The 21,216-nt window shown below is 41.0% G+C and overlaps 1 protein-coding gene across 1 annotated transcript in view; it reads right to left on the bottom strand.

Annotated features, from left to right (window-relative positions):
- COL21A1 (collagen type XXI alpha 1 chain) overlaps positions 1 to 21,216 on the bottom strand; it is a 4,597,064-nt gene that overhangs the window by 4,197,198 nt on the left and 378,650 nt on the right. Inside the window, exon 3 of the mRNA XM_044063368.1 lies at positions 9,454 to 10,014. Within this exon, the coding sequence (XP_043919303.1) occupies positions 9,454 to 10,014 (561 nt within the window). The remainder of the gene's footprint in view (positions 1 to 9,453; positions 10,015 to 21,216) is intronic.

The raw sequence follows: 21,216 nt of genomic DNA, 5'->3' as shown, positions 1-21,216 counted from the left end.
GCTAAGATTACAATTATTAGAGAAGCAACAATAACAAAAAAGAAAAATCCAAAAACTTTTGTCTGACTTGAGAATACGAAATCTGCTTCCTGTTGCAATGGTGCCAAATGAGATCTGAGGGTTAGGGGATGGTATAGAGCATTGTGGGTAGAGGGGGGAGCTCGAGATTTGGATTGAAGTGTGAGAAATGCAGCTGAATCGGATCTGTGGGTCAGATCTGTCACCCATCAGTGAGGAAGAAAGAGAAGGACAACATCAGATCTGTGCTCTTAAAGTGGTATGCTTTCTGTTCAAATTTGGGAATATGAGGTAACTGTGGGTAAGCACAGAGAAAAACAGAGAGCCAGTCATGGACCAAAGCATACCTCGGTGACTCCCTTGTTGGCGGATCAATGGAAAAAAAAACTGCTGCACTTGTAGTTTACAGGAGAAGCAAATAGGTCACAGCATGGCTGGCCCCATAGATGGAAAATTCTCTCCACCACTTTGAAATTGAGAGATAACTTGTGAAGTATAAGAATGGACCTGCTGAGTTTGTCCACTGTCATGCTGGCTTTCCCCAGTATGTTCATTGCTATTAGAAAGATGGAAGAGAACGCCCATTGCCAGACTTTCATTGCTTCGACATAGTGGATAAGATTTGGTTCCTCCCTGCTTATCAATTTACCAGATTACTGACATTTTGTCATTCTGAATTGCAATTGTCCCAGAAGGGAAAACATCTTGAAAGGCCTACAATGCTAGAAAGACTGCTCTCATTTCCAGGACACTGATATGCATCTTGGCCTCTTATGGAGACCACTTACCTTGGACTGTCCTTCCAAGTAATGCCCGCCTTCCCCAGTTGGGAGGTGTCCATGGTCACACTGGCTGTGGGCAGTGGAAGAACAAATGGACAGATTTTACAAACTTTGAGTGAAATAACAAAAGAACATATCTTTTGCAATTTTGCATGATTTTGGCTGGGGAGGTTAAAGGTTGCTGAAGAATGGACCACTGCACTGACAGGGTCCACTGCAGAATTCACATCTGAAACCTGGCTAAAGGGAATAGTGTGATAGCTGATGCCATGGATCCCAACGATTGTAAGATTACTCGAGGTGGCAGAGAAGAATGCAAGATTACTTCCTTGACCTGGAATCTAGAGAGGCTACCTGACTGACTGTGTCCAGATGAGTACCTATGAACTCCAGGCACTGCATGGATGTGAGTTGTGATTCTCTGTAATTGACTGTGATGCCTAGATGAAGGCACAACTAGAGCAAGTAGCCCCTTGCCTGTAAGAGTAGATGCCAGGTTGAGACAGTTAAAAGAAAATCATCTAGGTAAGGAAACCCTCAGAATCCCAGTAGTCTCAAGTGAGCTGCTACCACTGCTACACATTTGGTGAACACCTTGGATGCTATGGTGAGACCAAAGGGCAATGCTTTGAACTAGTAAAAACTGTCTCCCAGCGGGAGGCCCAGAGATATTCTGGAGCAACTCATGCATCCTGAAGATATACTGAGCACATCCAATTGCCCTTTCTTAGTAGTGGCAGACTGGACTGAACCATGACCATCTGTAACCCTGAATATTGCTTGAATTGGTTAATTTGCTGATATCCAGAACAGGTCTCAAGTCCCTTGTCTTTTTTAGCACTAAAAAGAATCTTGAGTAGGTCCCACATCCTGCCTGGTCTGTGGGGACCTTTGGGACGACTCTGTTTTCTACCAGCTTTTCTATCTCTAAGGCTGTTGCTTCCCTCCGATTGAATGGAACATCAGGGATTCTCTTCATTTTTGTTGGGGGCATTTGGAAGAATGGTACAATATAGCATAGAGGTATAATTCTCTGCACCCAGTATTCTTTTGTTATGCATAGCCAGGCTCTTTGGTGCAGAGAAAAATGCCCCCTGACTGCCTCCAGATGGCAATAGTCAAACAGCCCCTCAGGACTGCTGATAGGGTTTGTCCAAGAAGGAATCCAGGAAACCCTGGTTTTGCAGACCACCTCTGCCATGCGGGTGGGGTCTTCCATTACAGTTCCCCCTCTGCCCCTTGGAGATCTATCTACGTGCTCTGGAACTGAAAACAGCATGTGCAGTAAGTACAGTCTGCACCTAAGCATTATATGCAATCTCCCTGTGGGCATCCGAGTTACGGATTTTATGCCCACAGGTGATGGAGTTTTTAAATCCAGTACTTTATCAGCCATACTGGCCTATGCAAAAAAGCAAGGCTACAACAACAAAAGGTAATACTACTTTTAGGAGAAGCTCAAACGTTTTGGATACGAGGATCTGGTAGAAGCAGCTGAGTTGGATGCGAGACCCATCAGTTGAGGAATAAATGAAAATGACAACATCAGATCTTCAATTATTTATTTCTCCTGAATGCAGAACTTTCTGACACTGGACTTATGTCCTCCTCCCAAAGTTTATAGTCATGTGGAGTAAAACTGCACTAAAAGAAGATAAAGGGCCAGATTCATTAACACCTACACTAAGGATACATGATCTGTATTTAAGAACATCCCTACCACATTCTTTGTGCTTTCTAGACACTCAAAAAGACTACACTAAGAGTACATGTAGTCTACACTTTGTGGTAACCATTATGAATCTCCCTCGATATTTAAGGCTGCAAGAAAATCAGCAGGAAAACTAAATTTAGGAGGAAGAGGGTATGAATTATGCTTCCATTGTCTGTTCACTCAGAATGGCATACACTTACTGTAGGCATTAGTCAATCCTAGGGATTGTGTTTGTGTCTTAACAACTGCAACTATCAGCTAAGTGCATTTCGTTTAATTCTGAGAATTTTACATTTACAGAAAATGGTCCTTTGTTGTTAGGTACCACTAGCAGTCTTATACAGCCACTTGGGTGCTCTGGTTTGCCATTTGTTTCACAAAAATATGCACTTTGCATTTTATTCAAGTTGACAAATTCAGAATGTGTCTGAATCACATCATTTGATGGGTTCTTCTGAAATGGGAACCAAAAATAATATTATTTTCTCAGAAAAATTAATATGTTTTGTAATTTCTTTTACGTTACAGTAAGAAATACATATTGTTGATGCCCTGATAGGCAAGTGAATATTTGAGATTTTGCTATATACTTTTCATAAAAGCTATGAGGCTACACAAAACAAAATGAAAGTGGGATTATCCAGAAGTCTTTAATTGAAAACTTCATAATAATATATTGAAACTGTTGAGAAATATTTTCATTTGAGGTTAGGGTGGAATTTAGGCCAAAATGAAATTTGTAAATTGTCAGAGTGAAAACATTTTGTTGCTTTCAGTTCTCTTCTTACAAAAAAAAAAAAAAACGCTACCAAAAACAAATGTGTATATTGTTGATATAATTTCAGACCTAAAAGAAATATTTTTCTCTAAAAGTAATATTGTCATTCTTTGTATATGCCGAGGCATAAAATGGCATATTTTGTCATTTATATTGAGCTGCACTAATTCAAGCTCAAGTCTTTGGATCTAATATATCTACCTGCACTAATTCAAGCTCAAGTCTTTGGATCTAATATATCTACCTGCACTAATTCAAGCTCAAGTCTTTGGATCTAATATATCTACCTTAGCTTCTTTAATTATGATCCCTTTACCACACTACTCCTCTTTAATAATCTACTTTCTTTTCATATCTTCTCATTCTCTCTGCATCTAATATCTACATCCCTCGTAATACCTCTCCTACCCTTCTACTTCTCTTCACTTCACTACTATTTTAAATATTTTTCTCCAACCCATTTTTTCAAACTAGATTTCTTTTTTCCATCCTTTCTTATTTATATCTCATAATGTTTCACTACTAATTATTTTTTCGTGGCACTGTAGACCTGACCTTTTTGTATCTATATGCCCAATGATGTACTCATTTATTTCTAAATATATTAGTATGTATAATTCAGTAAGTTTGATACCGGTCTATTACACTATTTTAGATGTATTTGAATCTTTTCTGCCCAGGCCTCAGCTGAAAATGGGTACTTCTGGCCCAGTTAGACTTTTCCTGTAAACATATGTTAACCGATCAATCAATACATAAATAAACATGCAGCAGCTCCTCTGACTTCAAAGGTAGAAATCTAGTCCTTTGCTATGCCATAGACAATTATGCCAGTAATATTCCCTGAAAGATGTTGATCCATTTTGGAGATAATAAGCTTTTAAATGCAAAAAGCAACAACAACAAAAAAAAAACAACCAGTAACAGCCAGTATTCTGGTAACAGAACTTCTGACACTGATTGGCATTCAAGGGGTTAAACCAAGTTTCAATAATGCCTACAAGTCAGATGAGTGAGTAATGGACTCAGGTCTCCACAGGTCCCATTTATTATTAAAGATTTGTACATTTAAGAATAACATTTTGATACATTTATTTGCTAGACTTTGTGAATATTTACTGAGAGGTTCAGAATTTTTTGGGTGGTGATTACTTTATGAGAGGGTATATCCTAGTGTGGTGGTGCTTCCTAGGACAGTAGCTGGGTTTATGTCACATACATTTTTAAGTATGAGTGAAGAAAGGTATGTAAGATAAGGCACCCATCGTTTTATTTTAGTCTTGGTTTGTATACAAACAGAATGTTAGCATGGCTCTATTGGCAGTTTCTGTAATTGTGCTGAAACAAGTTTTATGTATAGAGATCATAGAAAGTATGGATAATCTGAATTTCCCATGGCTCTTGAGTGATGTGTTGGTATGGGGTAGCTAAGAAGTCAACAGGAGAAATTTTGTTTACATGGTTTGATTTTGTATACCAGTGGTTTGCAAGTATTAGTATAGTGTGAAGAAAACAAACTGCTAGGTAATTTGTGAATGCTATTAGGTTTGCTGATTTTATTGCTGCATGTTTTTGTTTTACTTTTTGTCTTTAGTGGCTTTGTCATGGTAGATATGGCACTATATGAGGGCTGCCTATGTTTTCAGATGGTGTATTCTATAAAGTACAGAGTTAAATGTGCAATAAGAGTTACCGGAGGCATGGTTTGTATATAGAGGGTTTATGAATTTGTGAAAACTTAAGTCTGGTTATTGCTCGATGGGGAAATTCTATGTTTATTTTAGGCACTCAACATGGTCTGTCTAAATTTATGAGAAGAGTGAGGGAAGACATGCTTATGGGAGGGATTAAAAGTGGGGAAGCAGAGGAAATGGTGCACTGGTGCACAACGGTACCTCCTATAGCAAGCCAATAGATTTTGCAAGTATACTGGCCAACAGATTCAGTGCCAACTTTACCACCCCCCAAAGGACCAATCACAATACCAGTAGATTGCCAGGCACCCAGTATTACTGCTGCACAGGTTAAAACAGCACTGTCTAAGGCCAAGAATACACCTTCTATGGGACATGACAATATCCCTGGTTATGTTCTACATGAACTACAGAGTGAACTGGCACCTCACCTGTGTGCCCTGTTCAATCACAGCCTCACCTTGGGCTTTGTCCCTACCGAATGGCGCACTGCTACAGTCATCCCTCTCCACAAAGGAGGACTGACTACAGACCCTGGGGACTATCTCCCCATTAGCCTGACGAGTCTGATACGCAAAGCTATGGAACGCATCATCATGGACCTAATAAACAAGGATATAGGGAATCTCCAAACTCTGGATCCCACACAGTTTGGTTTTGTGAAGGGCAGATTATGCCTGCTCAACTTGGTCGACTTCTTTGAGTCAATCACCAGAGCTGTGGATGAAGGCAAGGTGTTCATACAGCCTACCTCGATCTGGCCAAGGCTTTTGATACCACTCCCCACTCAGGAATCACAGAAAAACTCACTAAGCTTGGCATCAACCCTTACATCGCTAGGTGGTTTGCAAACTGGCTCACAGATAAAACCCACAGTATGAAAGTAGCTGACTCCAAGTCAGACTGCCAACTAGTCATGAGTGGAATCCCACAGGATTTGGTCCTGGGTCCTCTCCTGTTTGGTATCTACTTCTCTGAAGTCCAGGCCAACTCGAAGGGACTCTGGCTGACACAAGTTCACAGACGATTGCAAGTTGGGAACTATTATTAACTCCCCAAGTAATGTTGACATCCTACAGAATGGCCTCACTGAAACCAATGACTGGTGTCAGAACCATGGCCTTAAGCTCAATGCCAAAAATTGTGTCATCATCCCCTTTGGGAAAAACCCGGTTCTCATGAATTACCACACTGATGGTAGTCCACTGAACACAGAAGGTGTTATAAGAGATCTGGGAACACAAGCTGACAGCAGCCTCTCTTTTGATCACCACATTGCTACTGTGGTCCGAAAGTCCTTCTATGTGACACATCTCATTACTAAGGGTTTTGCATCCAGGAAGAAAGAGGTCATTGTCTCCCTCTACTCTTCCCTCATTAGGCCAATCATCGAGTACAATGCCCCATTTGGCATGTACCTTACTAGACACCTGCAACAACTGAAGAGGCCGCAAAAGTACCTCAGAAAGAGGATGGTAGGCCTTAAACACTTGTCCTATATGGACAGACTAAAAAAACTCCAACTATTCTCTGTATCATATCGCCTACCAGGGATAACCCCAGTGGTTCTACACGATAGAGGCACTAGGAACTAAGGTCGGGTGGCACTATGCCAGGGTAATCCTACAGCTAGGCTTGTAAAGGCCCCAGGGCCATTAGCTTAGTACACACCTATGAACCTAAATATTCTGAGATGCATTTAAGGTAGGGAGGAAAGAAAGGCTTGGAAGAATGCTAAGTATGGGTAGGTGGGGGTGGAAGTGAGGAGAACAGCAAAGTAGAGCAGGACATAGTGCCATGCAGGAGAGCAGGTTAGCTAAGAAGACTTGCAAGAACCAATCTCTGGAAGGTGCTTGCAGTGCATTTTGCTATATTAGTGGAGAAAGGAGAGGTGTTTGCAGCCTCTAGCAGAGTTTGTGGAAAGTGATTAAAGAATTAATTCTGGAAGCTAGGGAACCTATGGTGTGGCAGAGTAGGGCCCTGTGCACCGTAGTGAAGAGAAATATTGCTCAAAAGGTATGGGAACAGCACTTAATAAGGTCCCAGCTTTAGTTTAGAGCATCAACTACTCTGTTAAGAGTGTATTGGGATCACTACCTTAGCTGTTTTCTGTGAGTTTCTCTAGTACACATTAAAAATGCACCTGAAAAAATTGCCTTAGTAATGCTATTCAACACAATGACTGCTGTGATTGAGTAGTGGCTTGTTCAGAACAAAGAGACTTCCTCCCTGTGGTCCAGTAGTATTAATAAATGCAAAAGTAACAACACTGTTAAATAGTATTACTCTTACCTAATCTTACTTTATATTCTTTTAGTTGTCATTTGCAGCATCCATGGACTCATCCATGCTACCCGATCCTCACACAGGGGAGCTAATGTGTAGACACATATTAGCTGCATCAAATTTACTGTATGGGTGGGGGGCACAACAGCATTGCTGCTTCCTTATAATAACCTAAACCTTAAAGCAAAGGATATAGAATGACATGAGGAAGGATACCATTAAGAAGCCTTTTCCATTCTTGCATTATTCTAAGTATAGGAAGATAACGACAGTAGAACACTATGTCCCCTTGCCTTTGGCTACTATTTAAAATACCACTATTGTGATTAACAAAAAAATGACACTATCCTCAAACCTCTCTTGAGACTAAGGGCCCTGCTGATAAAGGTCATTGCTTGTTGCTTGGTTCCACTATGTAACCATTCTTTTTATCTCTCAAGAGAGATGGGCACATATAAGTAATGTTTAATACATATAATGTGACTTTTTAAAATACAGATGCCAATGGAGATGACAGCCTTCTGCTGTTCAAAAATAACACTGGTATTACTCAATCTACCTGCTAGTTAGACCAGTTCTGTATGGTAGTCCATTGTTTTGAGTCTAATATGGTGGCATTCTGAATAATGCCATAATGACAGCATTCTGCTGCTGTAGCATGGCCAGTGTGATTAGTCTTTTTTTCCCCTTAGAAATACAGCATTCTGAAGCTCCAAGTAAAAAGTGTTTCAAAGTGTTTATAATGTATAATGTACGGGATAAAACAATGTTTAATGATAGCAAACAAGTGTACATTGCTTAAAAAAATAATAGAGCAGTCACCTAGGGTTAGAGTGAAGTTGCAGGATGCTGCAGTCTTGTTATCTACAGCACACGTCTATCATACTTGAAATATTGAAACCATCTGGTACATTTTAGCATGTCTAATAAGGATTATCTTTAGTGTATGTGGTTATTAAACTTTATAAAAGTTTTACTAAGAAAAAGTACATTTTAACATTTCCCTTATTAGTAAGCAATTTTCTCCTTAAAATGCTTGGTGCACTTGTTTTAAAGTAGCAGAGCTCAAAAACACATGAGAGTTGCTGCTTCTTTGCAAAAACTTTATATATGTTTTTTGGTTTCATATGTAGTGTGAAGAGAGCCAACTGTACAATCTGATCCTTACAAAGGAGAGCTAATGTGCAGTCAAACTAACCACACTTGCTTTACTATGGGGGCAGCAAACATTGTTGCTGCTTTCTCACAAAAACCTTAAAGAATTATATGAAGAAGTGATACCTTGAACTCCCTGGGAGTTTGAGCCCAAGCCTGGGATGCCCTGATGAAAGACTATTGAAGATACCAGTTGAATTAATTTACTCTAGTTAGTCACTGCTGTCTTCCTAAAAGTTTTATTATTTACTCCTGGTTATCTTTTGTGTACACTTTTCAATTTATGTAGAGTTTCCCCAGGCATCCAGATAAAAATAAGTCATTTCTAATTGGATTTTCCAGGTTAATAAACACAAATAAATAAAATAAGCAACACAAATAATACAAATAAAGGATAAGAACCCATAAAGACTGAGCCATTACAGGGGATAAGTCCCTGATTAAGGCACAGCCAATATGAGTTTGATTAGCAGCTCAGACGACTGACAGCATGACAGGGAAGGGATTGCCATGCCCATCCTAAGTGGAAGGACATTCACTGATATGCTCCCTAAGTGAGGCATGGTCCAAAGAGGGGACTTGCCCTTGGATGTAAAAACAATGAGCATGGTGGGTGGGGAAAATGTTGTGAGTAGGTGTCAACCCCCCCCCCCTGGACAGAAGCACAGACAAGACAAGCCCCCAGGAAACCATCAAGATCCAAGACTAGACCCAGCAAAAACAGAGTAAGTCCGGGGGAGGGTGATTGGAGAATAGCTGGTAGACTCTGTGTGGACATTGAGTACTGTGGGCCAAGGTGGTAACAATGATTTCCAAGGGGAGAGCAAAAAAAAAAAAACCCACAAAGATTTGTAATAGAAGAAACAGTATGATCATTTGAGTAAATCTTATATTACCAGTGGAAAATAATGTTACAGTATTCGGAACTATCATAAGTCCATGCAAGGAATATTTCAAGTGGATTATACATGTGGCTATTAAAGCATGAAAATATTCAGAAATAGTTTATTGCTCTACAATACTCACCTTCACAAATTTTCTGTTTCATCACTTCCCTAATTTTAGATATTGCTAGGTATTCTTCTACATAGAACACATAAGTAGATGAAGGTTTATTGGCAATTGTTCGAAGTTCATTATGTTCTACTTCTGAACCAACTCCAATAGCAAACAATGTTATTTTGTTCCGTCTGGCTTCTTCTGCTGCATCCTTCACTTCATCCTGGGATTTACCATCAGTAAGCACAACAGCTATTTTTGCAATGCCATTTCCAGCTCTTGTAGACTTCTCAAACATACTATTTACAGCAAAGGTTATGGCTATCCCTGTTCTGGTATTTCCACCATAATATACTATTGATTCCATTTTCTCAATGAGTGCATCGGTAGAATCATGCTCACCCAAAGGGATTTCGAGAAGTGGGTCATCACTGTACTGGATAACTCCCACTTGCGTGAACTTGTGCCCAATATCAAAACTAGTGGTAATGTTAACAAGCCAGTTCTTGACAATTTCAAAGTTGTCAGGTCCAACACTGTATGAGCCATCTAAAATGAAAACAAGATCACTTGGAGCAGTTCTGCAACCTAAAAAAAAAGAAAAGTACAGTTAGAATTGTGTCAACTGCTCACTCGCTCACTCTCTGTCTCTCGATATATATGTATATATATCCATTATGCAATTTATTTTGTCAGAAAATTTATATATTCTAGAAATCTTCAAACAAAACAGATGCTTTGCATCAACAGATATGTATATATAGTTAGCTTCATGGTGCAGAGTTTTGGATCTAGGACTGTAATCCAGGAAACCTGAGTCTGATTAGTGAATACAATCCCTGAAGAATTAACGAGATGAGTGAGAATAAGTGCTCTTTTTTTCCAGTTTACTTGGGTTATGGAAGAGGATTTCTATAAAGGGCTGCAGCCCACAGAAAAAAACGGAGGCTCCAGGCCTGCTGCAGATAATGTGGCAGACACCAGCATTTCATGAACACACACACAAACAAAACAAACAAAAAAAAAAACATGATGACATCAAACCACATTAGCTATAGACTAAGACTATGGGTATGCCATATCAAAATAATCTGAAATTCCTGTGGATGATTGTTCTCCTCCAGTTAGCACTCATCCAAGCTTATATCATCACAATGGCTAGCTAGTGGGAGAGTGAATGAGTCCCTTGAGAGAAAGGTTTAATGAATGGGATAGGCAGGGCCATTTTTTGTCTGTATTTATTTATTTACTTATTTATTTAATATTCATATTTTTATGCTTGTAGTAAATATTCTGTGATGAACACCAAGAACAAATTACTGCAGCATCATACTTTATTTTTTTGGACCCTACTCATACTGCTGTCTTCTCCTGCACAAATGTCATTGTGGGAAGTACACACTTTCTTCTAATGGTATGCTTACATCAGTTTTGTGCCACAGGTTCTGTTGTCTGCCTGCTGAAATTATCATCCACCAGAGTTTGCCAAAAAATACAAAACAATTTTAAGTCCACCATGAAAAAAAGAGGTGAGTACATCATTAGCTGCTAAACCGGTCCTGTACAAAGCCAGAGCCCTATATTACACCTCCATACTAATGTTAGTTTACCGGCATCACAATTAAGGGCTGTTCATCTGTATGACAAGGGTGGTTAATTTTGTATCTATATTTCATAAATACTTTCAGCAAATTATAAATCATTAACAAATAAATTATAGCACCACAAAGCAGAGTTATTATGTTTTCTAGTGTGAAGATCCTGATGCAGTCCAGACTGAATGTATACAATAAAAGCCAGCCGAGTTTTGAGCAGTAATATTTTTGATAACACTTGTGGAAAAAGTCTATAGAAAATAGTTATGTAAGTAAGCTTACCATAATAGTATATGCTTGACTGATCACTGCTGCAGTAGGCTTAGATAAATGGGTTAAATCCTGCACAGGATATAACAGCAATCCAGCTTCTACAGCTTAAGGGCACCTTCCACTTATCCAGACCATTGACAGCTTAAGAAGTTTTTAAATAAAAGAGGAAACTGTAAGCACATTGTTTCAACTGATTGAAAAGTCATGTGACAGTCCAAGAAGAATAAAATTCCTACCATGAAATCAACAATTTCGCTGACAAAAAAGGTTTTAGTCATAAATAAAATTGGTGAAGTTTTTATTCCCCCCAGAGGAAACTTATCTACCCAGAAATGGAGAAATGCTGTCCGAATGTCGATCACTGAAGGCCTGCAAGAGGAGTCCTCTTAGATGAAAGGAATGCTCTGAAGGGCTTGGTGCCCAGACCATTATTTTTCTACAGCTCTACACAAGCTGTCAACATTCTGGACAAGTGGAAGGTTCATAGGTAGGTACTAGGTTATTGGCCCTAGGGCCTATATAAGCCTAGTCAAACGGTACCCTGGCATTTGCTACCCAAGAAAATTATTTTCCTGTGCCCTTGTCAAGCAGAGCCATAGAAGTGATCCCTGGGATTAATTTTCTATCTCCCATCCAATCATCAATATTTTTCTTGAAGAGTGCTAATGAGGAGCTTTGTTTTATATAGATAGGTAGTTTGTTCCAGAGTATGGGAAGTCTCTGGGATAGGAATCTATCCCTCCAGCATGTTCTGTTTATTGTGGTGACAAGGTTTAGGTTCCTAGAGCATGTAGCTCAGAGGGATTGGGATTTCTTTAAGTGGAGCATGTCCAACAGCTCTGGGTTTGACATAGCTTTGTATGTTAGGCAGAGATCACCTCTGAGTAGGAGATATGTGACAGAGTAAAGCTGGAGTTTTTTGAGACGATCTGTGTAGGGCATCTGTTTGAGGCCGGTAATCCTCTTTGTGAGGTTTTTCTGTGGCCTTTCCAGTTATTGTACATGTCTTGTGAGGTACATACCAAAAGGGGTGTTGTACTCTATAATGGGTCTAATGAGTGATGAGTAGAGGGGAACAATGACCTCTTTTTTCCTGGATGAGAAACCTTTTCTGATGAGGTGTGCCACGTAGAAGGATTTCCTGACTACTGTGGCGATGTGATTATCAAAGGAGAGACTACTGTCCACCTGTGTCCCAAGGTCTCTTATCACACTTTCAGTGTTAAGTAGACTACCGCCTATGTGGTAGTTCATGGGTACAGAGTTTTTACCAAAACAGATGACAATGCACTTTTTGGCACTGAGCTTGAGGCCATGGCTTTGACACCAGGCATCTGTCTCAGTGAGGCCCTTTTGTAGGATGCCCACATCATTAGAAGTTTTGATTATGGCTCCTACTTTGCAGTCATAGGTTCATAGGTAGGTACTAGGCTATCGGCCCAAGGGCCTACGTAAGCCTAGCCAACAAGGTTCCCTGGCTTACGCCACCCAAGAAAGTTATTTTCCTATGCCACTGTCGAGCAGAACTGCGAACTTTGTTAGCCAAAGACCTTCTGTGTTAGCCTGTACTTCAGAGAAGTAGATACCAAACAGGAGAGGACTCGGGACTGAACCCTGTGGTACTCCACTTGTCACTGATCTGAAGTTGGATTTAGAGTGTGCTACTTTCACAGTGTGGGTTCTGTCAGTGAGCCAGTTGGCAACCCATCTTGTGACATAGGGATTTATACCTAGTTTAGTGAGGTTATCTATAATTCCAGATGGTGTCAAAAGCCTTGGCGAGATCTGGATAGGCTGTGTGAGCCACCTTACCCTCATCTACGGCTTTAGTGTCCGCTTCAAATAAGTCTATCAGGTTTAGGAGACATGTTCTGCCTTTTACAAACCTGAACTGGGTAGGGTCCAGAGTTTGGAGATTACCAATGTCATTGCTTGTAAGTTCCATGATGATAAATTCCATAGCCTTGCAGACCAGGCTCGTCAGACTAATGGGGCGGTAGTTCCCGGGGTCAGTGGTGGCTCCCCCTTTATGGAGTGGGATAACCGTTGCTGTGCGCCATTCAGTGGGCAGAAAGCCTGAGGTGAGGCTATGCTTGAACATGGTACTTAGGTGGGGTGCCACTTCGTTCTGTAGTTTGTGTAGAACGCAGCCTGGGATGTTGTCAGGTCCCATGGATGCTGTGTTCCTGGCTTTGGAGAGTGTGCTTTTTACCTGTGCAGCCATGATTACAGGAACTTTGCATTCTTCCGGTATAGAGATGGGCCCTTTAGGGGGTGAGAGAGGGGTAAAGTTAGCACTGAACCTATCTGCCAGGATGATGGCAATATCAGTTGGTTCTGTATATTTAGTGCCATTGTGCTGTAACTCAGAGCAGATCTGAGTGTTGCCACTGAGATTCTTGACATAGCTATAGAATGCTTTGTTGTTGTCTTTAGAATCAGTGGCGATTTTGTTTTCGTAACTAGCTTTGGGGGATTTTATGAGGGATCTCAGCTTCTTACTGACGCTGACCACGGAGTTCCTCTAATCATGGGATTTTACTCTTTTTTGCAACAGTTTCTTTCTTCTGTTGTAGAGTTTGTTTGTGGCAGGGGACCACCAGATTGGCTTCCTTTTTTTGGAGGATAGCATCTTGGTTCTGTTAGGGATTGCACATTCCATGCACACGTGTAAGTGCTTATAAAGTGCATTTGTATAGGATTCAGCAGTCGTACCTCTATTGTCCATCAGCATAGGTGTCGTGAAGTTTGCCACTTCTGTCTTAAGAAACATGAAATTGGTTTTGGAGAAATTTTTTATGGTGGTTTCCCTAATGGTGGGGGGGGGGGGGTAGGATGTGGATGTCTAGGGTGATTAGCTTGTGGTTGCATCTGACCAATGAGGAACTGACCTCTGGTGTGGAACACTGGTTGCCCATGTTGGTAATGACCAGGTCTAGGATACTGCTGCCCCTGGTGGGGGTGTGGATAAGTTGATCCAAGGCGTTGGAATTTATGAATTCCAGAAAACGTTGAGCACAAGAGTGGGTACATGAGTAGTTTTCCCAGTTAATGGTGGGGTATTTGAAATCGCCCATTATTAGGGTGTTAGGTTGTACCCTAATATTTTCCAGTGTATCAAGAATGAGGAGTGGGAATCCTGGGGCATGGTGGGGGATCTGTAGCAAGCTACAATTTGGATTGCGGTCTTGCCCAAAGTTAGTTGCATTTGGATAATCTCAGATGCATTATGCTGAGCAACTTACCTGGAGGTGTGGATATCCTTAATGAATATGGACACACCTCTGCCTTTAGTGTTTCGGTCCAGGTTACATGGCCAAAAAGTGTGGTATGAGTTATAGCCTGGTAATGCAGGGGTGCTCCAAAGCAGAAACGCAAGCAACCTCCACCCCCCCCCCAACACAACCCAAATGACACATAGCCCACAAACTCAGTGTGCCACTCAACTACAGACCATAAGGCATAACAACGTACCCAACACTCTAGTCATAGGTGACTTTATAGTCAGGCACACTGATGTTCCACTCAACAGACTAAACAAGTCTCACTGAAGGGGACTTCATCAGAATTCAGACTACAGAAAATTTGAAAAGCCTTCAATATACAGGGAAAAACACTCCAATGGTTAAATACATTAATTGCTACTAATTAACTAGCCATAAAGATTTTTAACCCTTTCTTAAACAATAAAGTGCCTGTGCTTAGATTACTGTACCATTAAGAAGGTATCAAAATCTGAGAATAATTAAAATCATTAAGCTTTCTGTAAAAAATACCAAAGCTATAAAAAATTATAAAAACAATTCCACGCTGGTTTAAAATTTATGCACACAATAATTGTGAAGATAGTTTGTTACATTATATCTTTCTAGCCTTTATATTTAAGACTGATGCAATAGAAAATGCTAATTTATTCCTGGTGGAAATGTGGCTGTTAGCTTAAGCTGCCAGAGTAGTTCTTTGTTGTTCAACCATGTTTTCCAATCTCCGCCTCTGGGGGTTAACCATACTTGTTCTAATATACCAAAAGTGAATTTCTTAAACCCAGCACATTGCACCGAATGTTTAGATAATGTGCTGTTCTCGTTTTTGTTTGCAATATCATACAAATGTTCGTATATAAGTGTTTTAAATGCACGGTCCATCTTGCCAACATAAAAACAATTCTTAGGATATCCTCTGGCAAAAAAAATATTTTTTAATTTTACCAGTTCTCCCCATACTTCTTTATATTGGGACATCATCCTGGCCACTCTAATTGCCTGCCCCTTAACCAGATTCGTCTGTGAAAAGGGGTGACTACTAGAGAAATGTAAATATGAATTGTAATACGTATTTTTGTGATATATGCTGGATGTAAAACCACTCGCAGAATGAGAGATGAGAGTATCCAAGCAGTTTATTTGGTCCTTTATACAATTAAAAGTAAACTTTAAATAGTTAGTAGTAGTGATTAAGTAATCAATAAAACAACCACTTCTTCAGTGGTACTTTCTCACAATATAAAAATGTCATCCAGAAAACGTAAATACAAGTGAATGTTCTTAAAGTATTTACTGTTAAATACATATGTATGTTACCATCCCAATAATACCTAGTTAGCATATACAAGGGCACATGCTTCACCAGTGGCTATGTCCTTAACCTGCTGAAAAAACTCTCCTTCGAAGAATATATAATTGTTCGCCAATATCATAGCCATAAGTTCTGTAGTTAGCATTATCTTATCATGGGATAAGGTAGAAAATGGTGTTAGGGTTTCTTCAAACATATTTAGCCCTTCAGATTTACAAATGACAGAGAACAGGTCTAGTACATCTACTGTCACAAATAGAAGATCTCCGTGGCAAATGTCACTTTTCAATTCCCTTAAAAAGTTCCATGAACCCTTAATTAAATGTGGTGTGTTCTCTACCACGTTTTACCCACTTGTCAACTAACACTGCAATGTTTTTTAACTTTGATATTTTTTACAGAAAGCTTAATGATTTTAATTATTCTAAGATTTTGATACCTTCTTAATGGTACAATAATCTAAGCACAGACACTTTATTGTTTAAGATAGGGTTAAAAATCTTTCAGGCTAGTTATTTAGTAGCAATTAATGTATTTAACCAATGGAGTGCCCCCCCCCCTCACCAATATATTGAAGGCTTTTCAGATTTTATGTACTCTGTATTCTGATGAAATCCCCTTCGGTGGGACAAAAGCATTTAATACTTGCTAATAAAGCAGTGGATTTTAAACCTGAAGGAACGTCACCATTTATGTGTTATTTTTGTTTGGTTTCTGGTTGATTTTACAATGCATAGCACCACCTTTATTGTTTATAAAGCTTAGATGAAGCAAGGGAAGAATTCTTAAGTCCAATATGGAAATTAAAGACTGCTGCCAACTGAACTTTAATGGTCGAGAAGCTAGCTCATTCATTGAAAATCGTTGCCAAAAACTCAAGGACACTGTACAGGGGCTGAAAAAAGGCTGAATATGTTTCTGATGCGCCCAAAAAACAAACTCTTCCATTTACTTCTGTAAAGTTTCCTCACAGAAGCTTTATGGGAAGACAAAAGTATGTGATGGGTCTATATTATATCTTCGAAGAGGCATTCCATCGAATGCCTCTTTATCGACCCTTAAAACGCAAACTGTCATAACAGCGAATGGCCACATCAGCGATTTCTTTCCCTGGGAAAGAAATCACTTGCCCTAAAAACAAGAACACATCACTACAAACATTACAAACTGGGGGGATTTGCCTCCCACACCTTCCAAAATGGGAGGTTGTGCCCCCACAACCCCCCTAACTAAATATACCCACACCTCCCAAGATGGGGGGGCTGTGCCACCCACACATCCCCTAACTAAATATACCAACTCTGAGATCACACTACAGTGGGGAAAACAGCAAACTAACAAGGATGGCCAAGCGATTTCTTTCCCAGGGAAAGAAATAGCTGATGTGGCTAATCACTATTATAACAGTTCACATTTTAAGGGTCGATGAAGAGACGTTTGATGGAATGCCTCTTCGAGGACATAATATAGACCCGTATGTGACAGACAGGGGGTGACAGCATAGTTTGTCCTGCTATTAGTGGAAGTTGAGAAACCACACTGTCAGCTTTAGGTTTGAGATATCCAGTTAAACAATGCCTGTCAGGTGACACAGGAGGTCTGGAATCGGATCCAGAATCCATGGTGGGTAAAGTAGATGAGGCCAAAGAAAGGGGGAACCAAACTTGTCAAGGCCATTAAAGTGCAATGAGGATGACTTCGCTCTTCAACCTGGCAGCTTTCTGCAGAAATTTGGGAATCAAGGGAGTTGGGGGATAAGCATAGAGGTGTATGGGGGATCAATTTTGGAGCAGAGTGTCCCTCTGTTATTCCCCCAGAGGGGGGAATTAGGGCAAAAAAGCTTCTGCACTTGTTTACGGGAGAAGCAAAATGAACACAACAAGGCTGGCCCCAATGATGGAAAATCACTTCTGTCACTTTCATGTTGAGAGACCACTGGTGAGGTAGTAGAATGGACCCGCTCAATTTGTCTACTATGACGCTCAACTTCCTCAGAATGTGCATTGCTATCAAAAAGCGGTTGGATGAGATCACCAATTGCCACACACAGAGGGTTTCTTGACACAAGGGATAAGACCTGGTTCCTCCTTTTTTTTTTTTGATATACCAAACGACTGGCATAGCGTCTGTTTGAAATGAAATTGTCCCAAAAGAGAGAGAGTCTTGGAAGACCTGTAATGCTAAGAGCACTGCTCTTATTTCCAGGACATTGATATGCATGTTGGCCTCTTTGGGGGACCAAGTGCCTTGGACTGTTTTCCCCACAAAGTGCTCCTCCCACCCAATCTGGGATATGTCTGTGGTCACAATGGCCTTGAGCTGAGGGACAATGAAAGGATGGCCTTGTAGAACCAGATCCAATCAAATCCACCACCAAAGATATTTCTTGCATGCTTGAGTGATTTTTAGTTGGGCTGACTTTCATTATTAAAGAATTGGCCATTGCTAGTATCCATTGATCCACTGAAGAATTCTCATATAAAATCTTGCTAGGGGAGCTACACTTATGGCAGCTGAAATTGCCCCCAAGGCCTGAAGACTCAACCGGGCTAAAATTCTGGTACTGTGAACTATTTTCCTGACCTGTAATCTGATAGTTTGTGATCTTGCTAGAGGAAGAAGCTGTTACTGATACCATGCTGAAAACTTTACTATAAACTCCAGTATATGAGAAAGTTCTAACTGCGACTTGCTGTAATTTATGGTAATTCCTAGAAGGGAGCAAGTTTGGAATACCTGATCTCTCACTCTTATGAGTAGATGTCTGATCAGGATGGTGATGAGCTAGTCATCTAGATATGGAAACACCCTGAAACCGTGCAGTTTCAAGTGAGTTGCTACCACTGCCATGCATTTGGCGAATACCCTGGGGGGCTGTGGTGAGACCAAAGGGCAGGGCTCTGAACTGGTAATGACTGGCTCCTAGCCAGAACTGTAAGCACCTTCTGGACTTTCTGTTAATTTTATGTGATAGTATGCATCTTGAACGTTTATCAAGCACATCCAGTTGTCCTTGCCCAAATAAAAGGGCAAAATGGACTGAACTATGACCATCTGAAACTTTGTGTGTCAAACTGATTTGTTCAAGTTGCTGAGATCAAAAACTGGTCTCCAGTCCCCTGTTTTCCTTGGCACTAAAAGAATCTTGTGTAAGTTCCAGATTCTATCTAGTCTGGGGGAACCTCTTGGATGACTTTTTTTTCCCAGCAGCTTTTGTATTTCTAGTGCTGCTATTTTCCTCTGATTGGGTGGAACATCGTGAAACTTGCGTGAGGATGAAGGTGGAAGGGAAAGGGGAATTATATAATCTCTGGAAATGATCCTCTGCACCCAGGTATTTTTTGTGATGTCTAGCTAGGCTCTCTGGTGCAGGGATAAACAAAACCCAATTGCCTCCAGAGGTGGACAACCATGCCTCCTTTCAGGAGTGCTGATAGGATCTGTCAAAGAAGGAATCTCTAGAACCTTGGTTTTGCGGGCCACCTCTGCCACATGGATGGTGTCTTCCATTTGAGTTCCCCTTCTGCCTCTGGGGGAACTATCTCTAAGTGGATCTTGGAAAGGACCCTGACATTTTTTGAACCACATTTTTCGTCCTCCTCGTTCGTTCCTAAAGATGGCCTTTGAGGAGTCAAAAAAATGTATTACCAAAGCAGAGAGAGTCTTTCCATCTTTTTCACACCTGGAGAGTGTCTCACAGTGGCTGAATAAGGAGGTTCCATCAAAGAGGGCAATGAAAAAAGAGAACTTGAAGGGCTCTATACAGTGACACAAGCACATCCAGGCATGTCTCCTAATGGAAATTCCTGAACCCGCTGCCCTTAACGTACCCTCAGCTGCATGTGAGATAAGCCTCATGGACGAGTCTGAAATAGACTGTAGGGTCGTCAACTGTGAAGCCACAGAAGCCTAAGTCTCAGCAGTAGTGGTCCCTGAAAGAGATTTTTGACAGTTTTTTTTTTTTATCAGATCACTTTATAACCTAGCAAAATGTGCCAGGTAGTTCAGTGACCTAACAGTGAAGGTCACCGAATCTTAGACATGTTTCCCAAATCTGTCCAAAGCCCTAGACTCCCTGTTAAGGGGACGGACAGTGGAACTTTGTTATGCAAGTTCCTTCATAGTAGCCGCCATGACCATAGCACCCACAGGTACTCCCTAATTCCAAAATTCCCTTCCTGCAAGTGGTTCCAGAATCTGATCCAGTCTCTTGTGGATAGGTTCGACCAAGTCAGGCTCCTTCCTCTCCCGCTGAGAGATCAAATCAGTGAGTTCATCAGTGGGTGGAGCTACCCAGGAGGTAGACTGGCTAGATACAAATGCCTCCAGGAATACCAATTCCTCTGGAGAAGGATTGTGGGAGGACTGACCACCCCTTTGTTTAAGAATCTGTAGGATGTCTCCAAATGAGATGTCTTCAGATGGTGATCTAGGGGATCCCTCCCCTTTGTCAAAATCTGTATCTTCAGTATCATAAGAGATGGTGATACCCTGCAGGGCAACCTGGAGAGTTTGGGCTGGCTATCCCTGTGGAGTTGAATGTTGAAGCTCAAGGCTTAGACACACATGAGATCCTGAAGTGAGATCTGGGGAGGAGACCATCCGTCCTGCCAAGGCAGGGAAAACTCTTTCCACAATCTCAAAAGCAGAACGTCACAGGGAAAATGAAGCCAAAGGAGCCGAGAAGTCATGCTTCCAACCCATCGGCTCTGATTGCCCTGAGGGCGTTCCACCAAGTCAGAGGTTGGGGCCAAGTTGTCCAATGCCAAGGCTCTGAGGGACTCAGATGTGTCCGACAACTTCGGAGTTAAGTACAACACCTCGGATTCTGCAAGAATGCTACAGCTTTGAGAGTCATCTGGCTCCAAATTCATCAAAGCTGGAGCATGCAGAAAAGTTCTCAGATCCGAGGATAAAAATATTTTTGGATCCAACCCAGGTCTTGGCAAACTTGGATCCAAGGGCTCCAAAACAGACTACCAGATCGGAGAAAGAGCTGATAGTGGAGGGGTAGAGCAAACCAAGACTTGCTGACCCGGTGGGGTAGAAGCCAGGAGAACCACCATCTGTATCTGCTCTGAGAGAATTCTCCTCATCATCTTACCCATGTTGGCTTCAATGAGACTCCTGGAAGAATGAGAGGAGGCTACAGAAGGAGATTTTGAATGCCATCTTTCCAAAATGGAAATGGGGCTCTACACAGCACCAGGTCAATGGTTGTTGAATATAGAGTTCTCTGAAGGAGCTGTGGATGCAACAAACTTGCATCCAAAAAAGTTTTTAGAGATCCGGAAGTCAGCTTCAATATAGAAGCCTTCTAAGCCATTCTATGTCTCTTTTTAGGAGG

Source organism: Protopterus annectens, chromosome 2.part1 (assembly GCF_019279795.1).
Source record: "Protopterus annectens isolate FY-2018-M chromosome 2.part1, PAN1.0, whole genome shotgun sequence".
NCBI classification, from domain to species: Eukaryota; Metazoa; Chordata; order Ceratodontiformes; family Protopteridae; genus Protopterus; species Protopterus annectens.
This window is presented reverse-complemented; position numbering and strand designations above follow the sequence as displayed.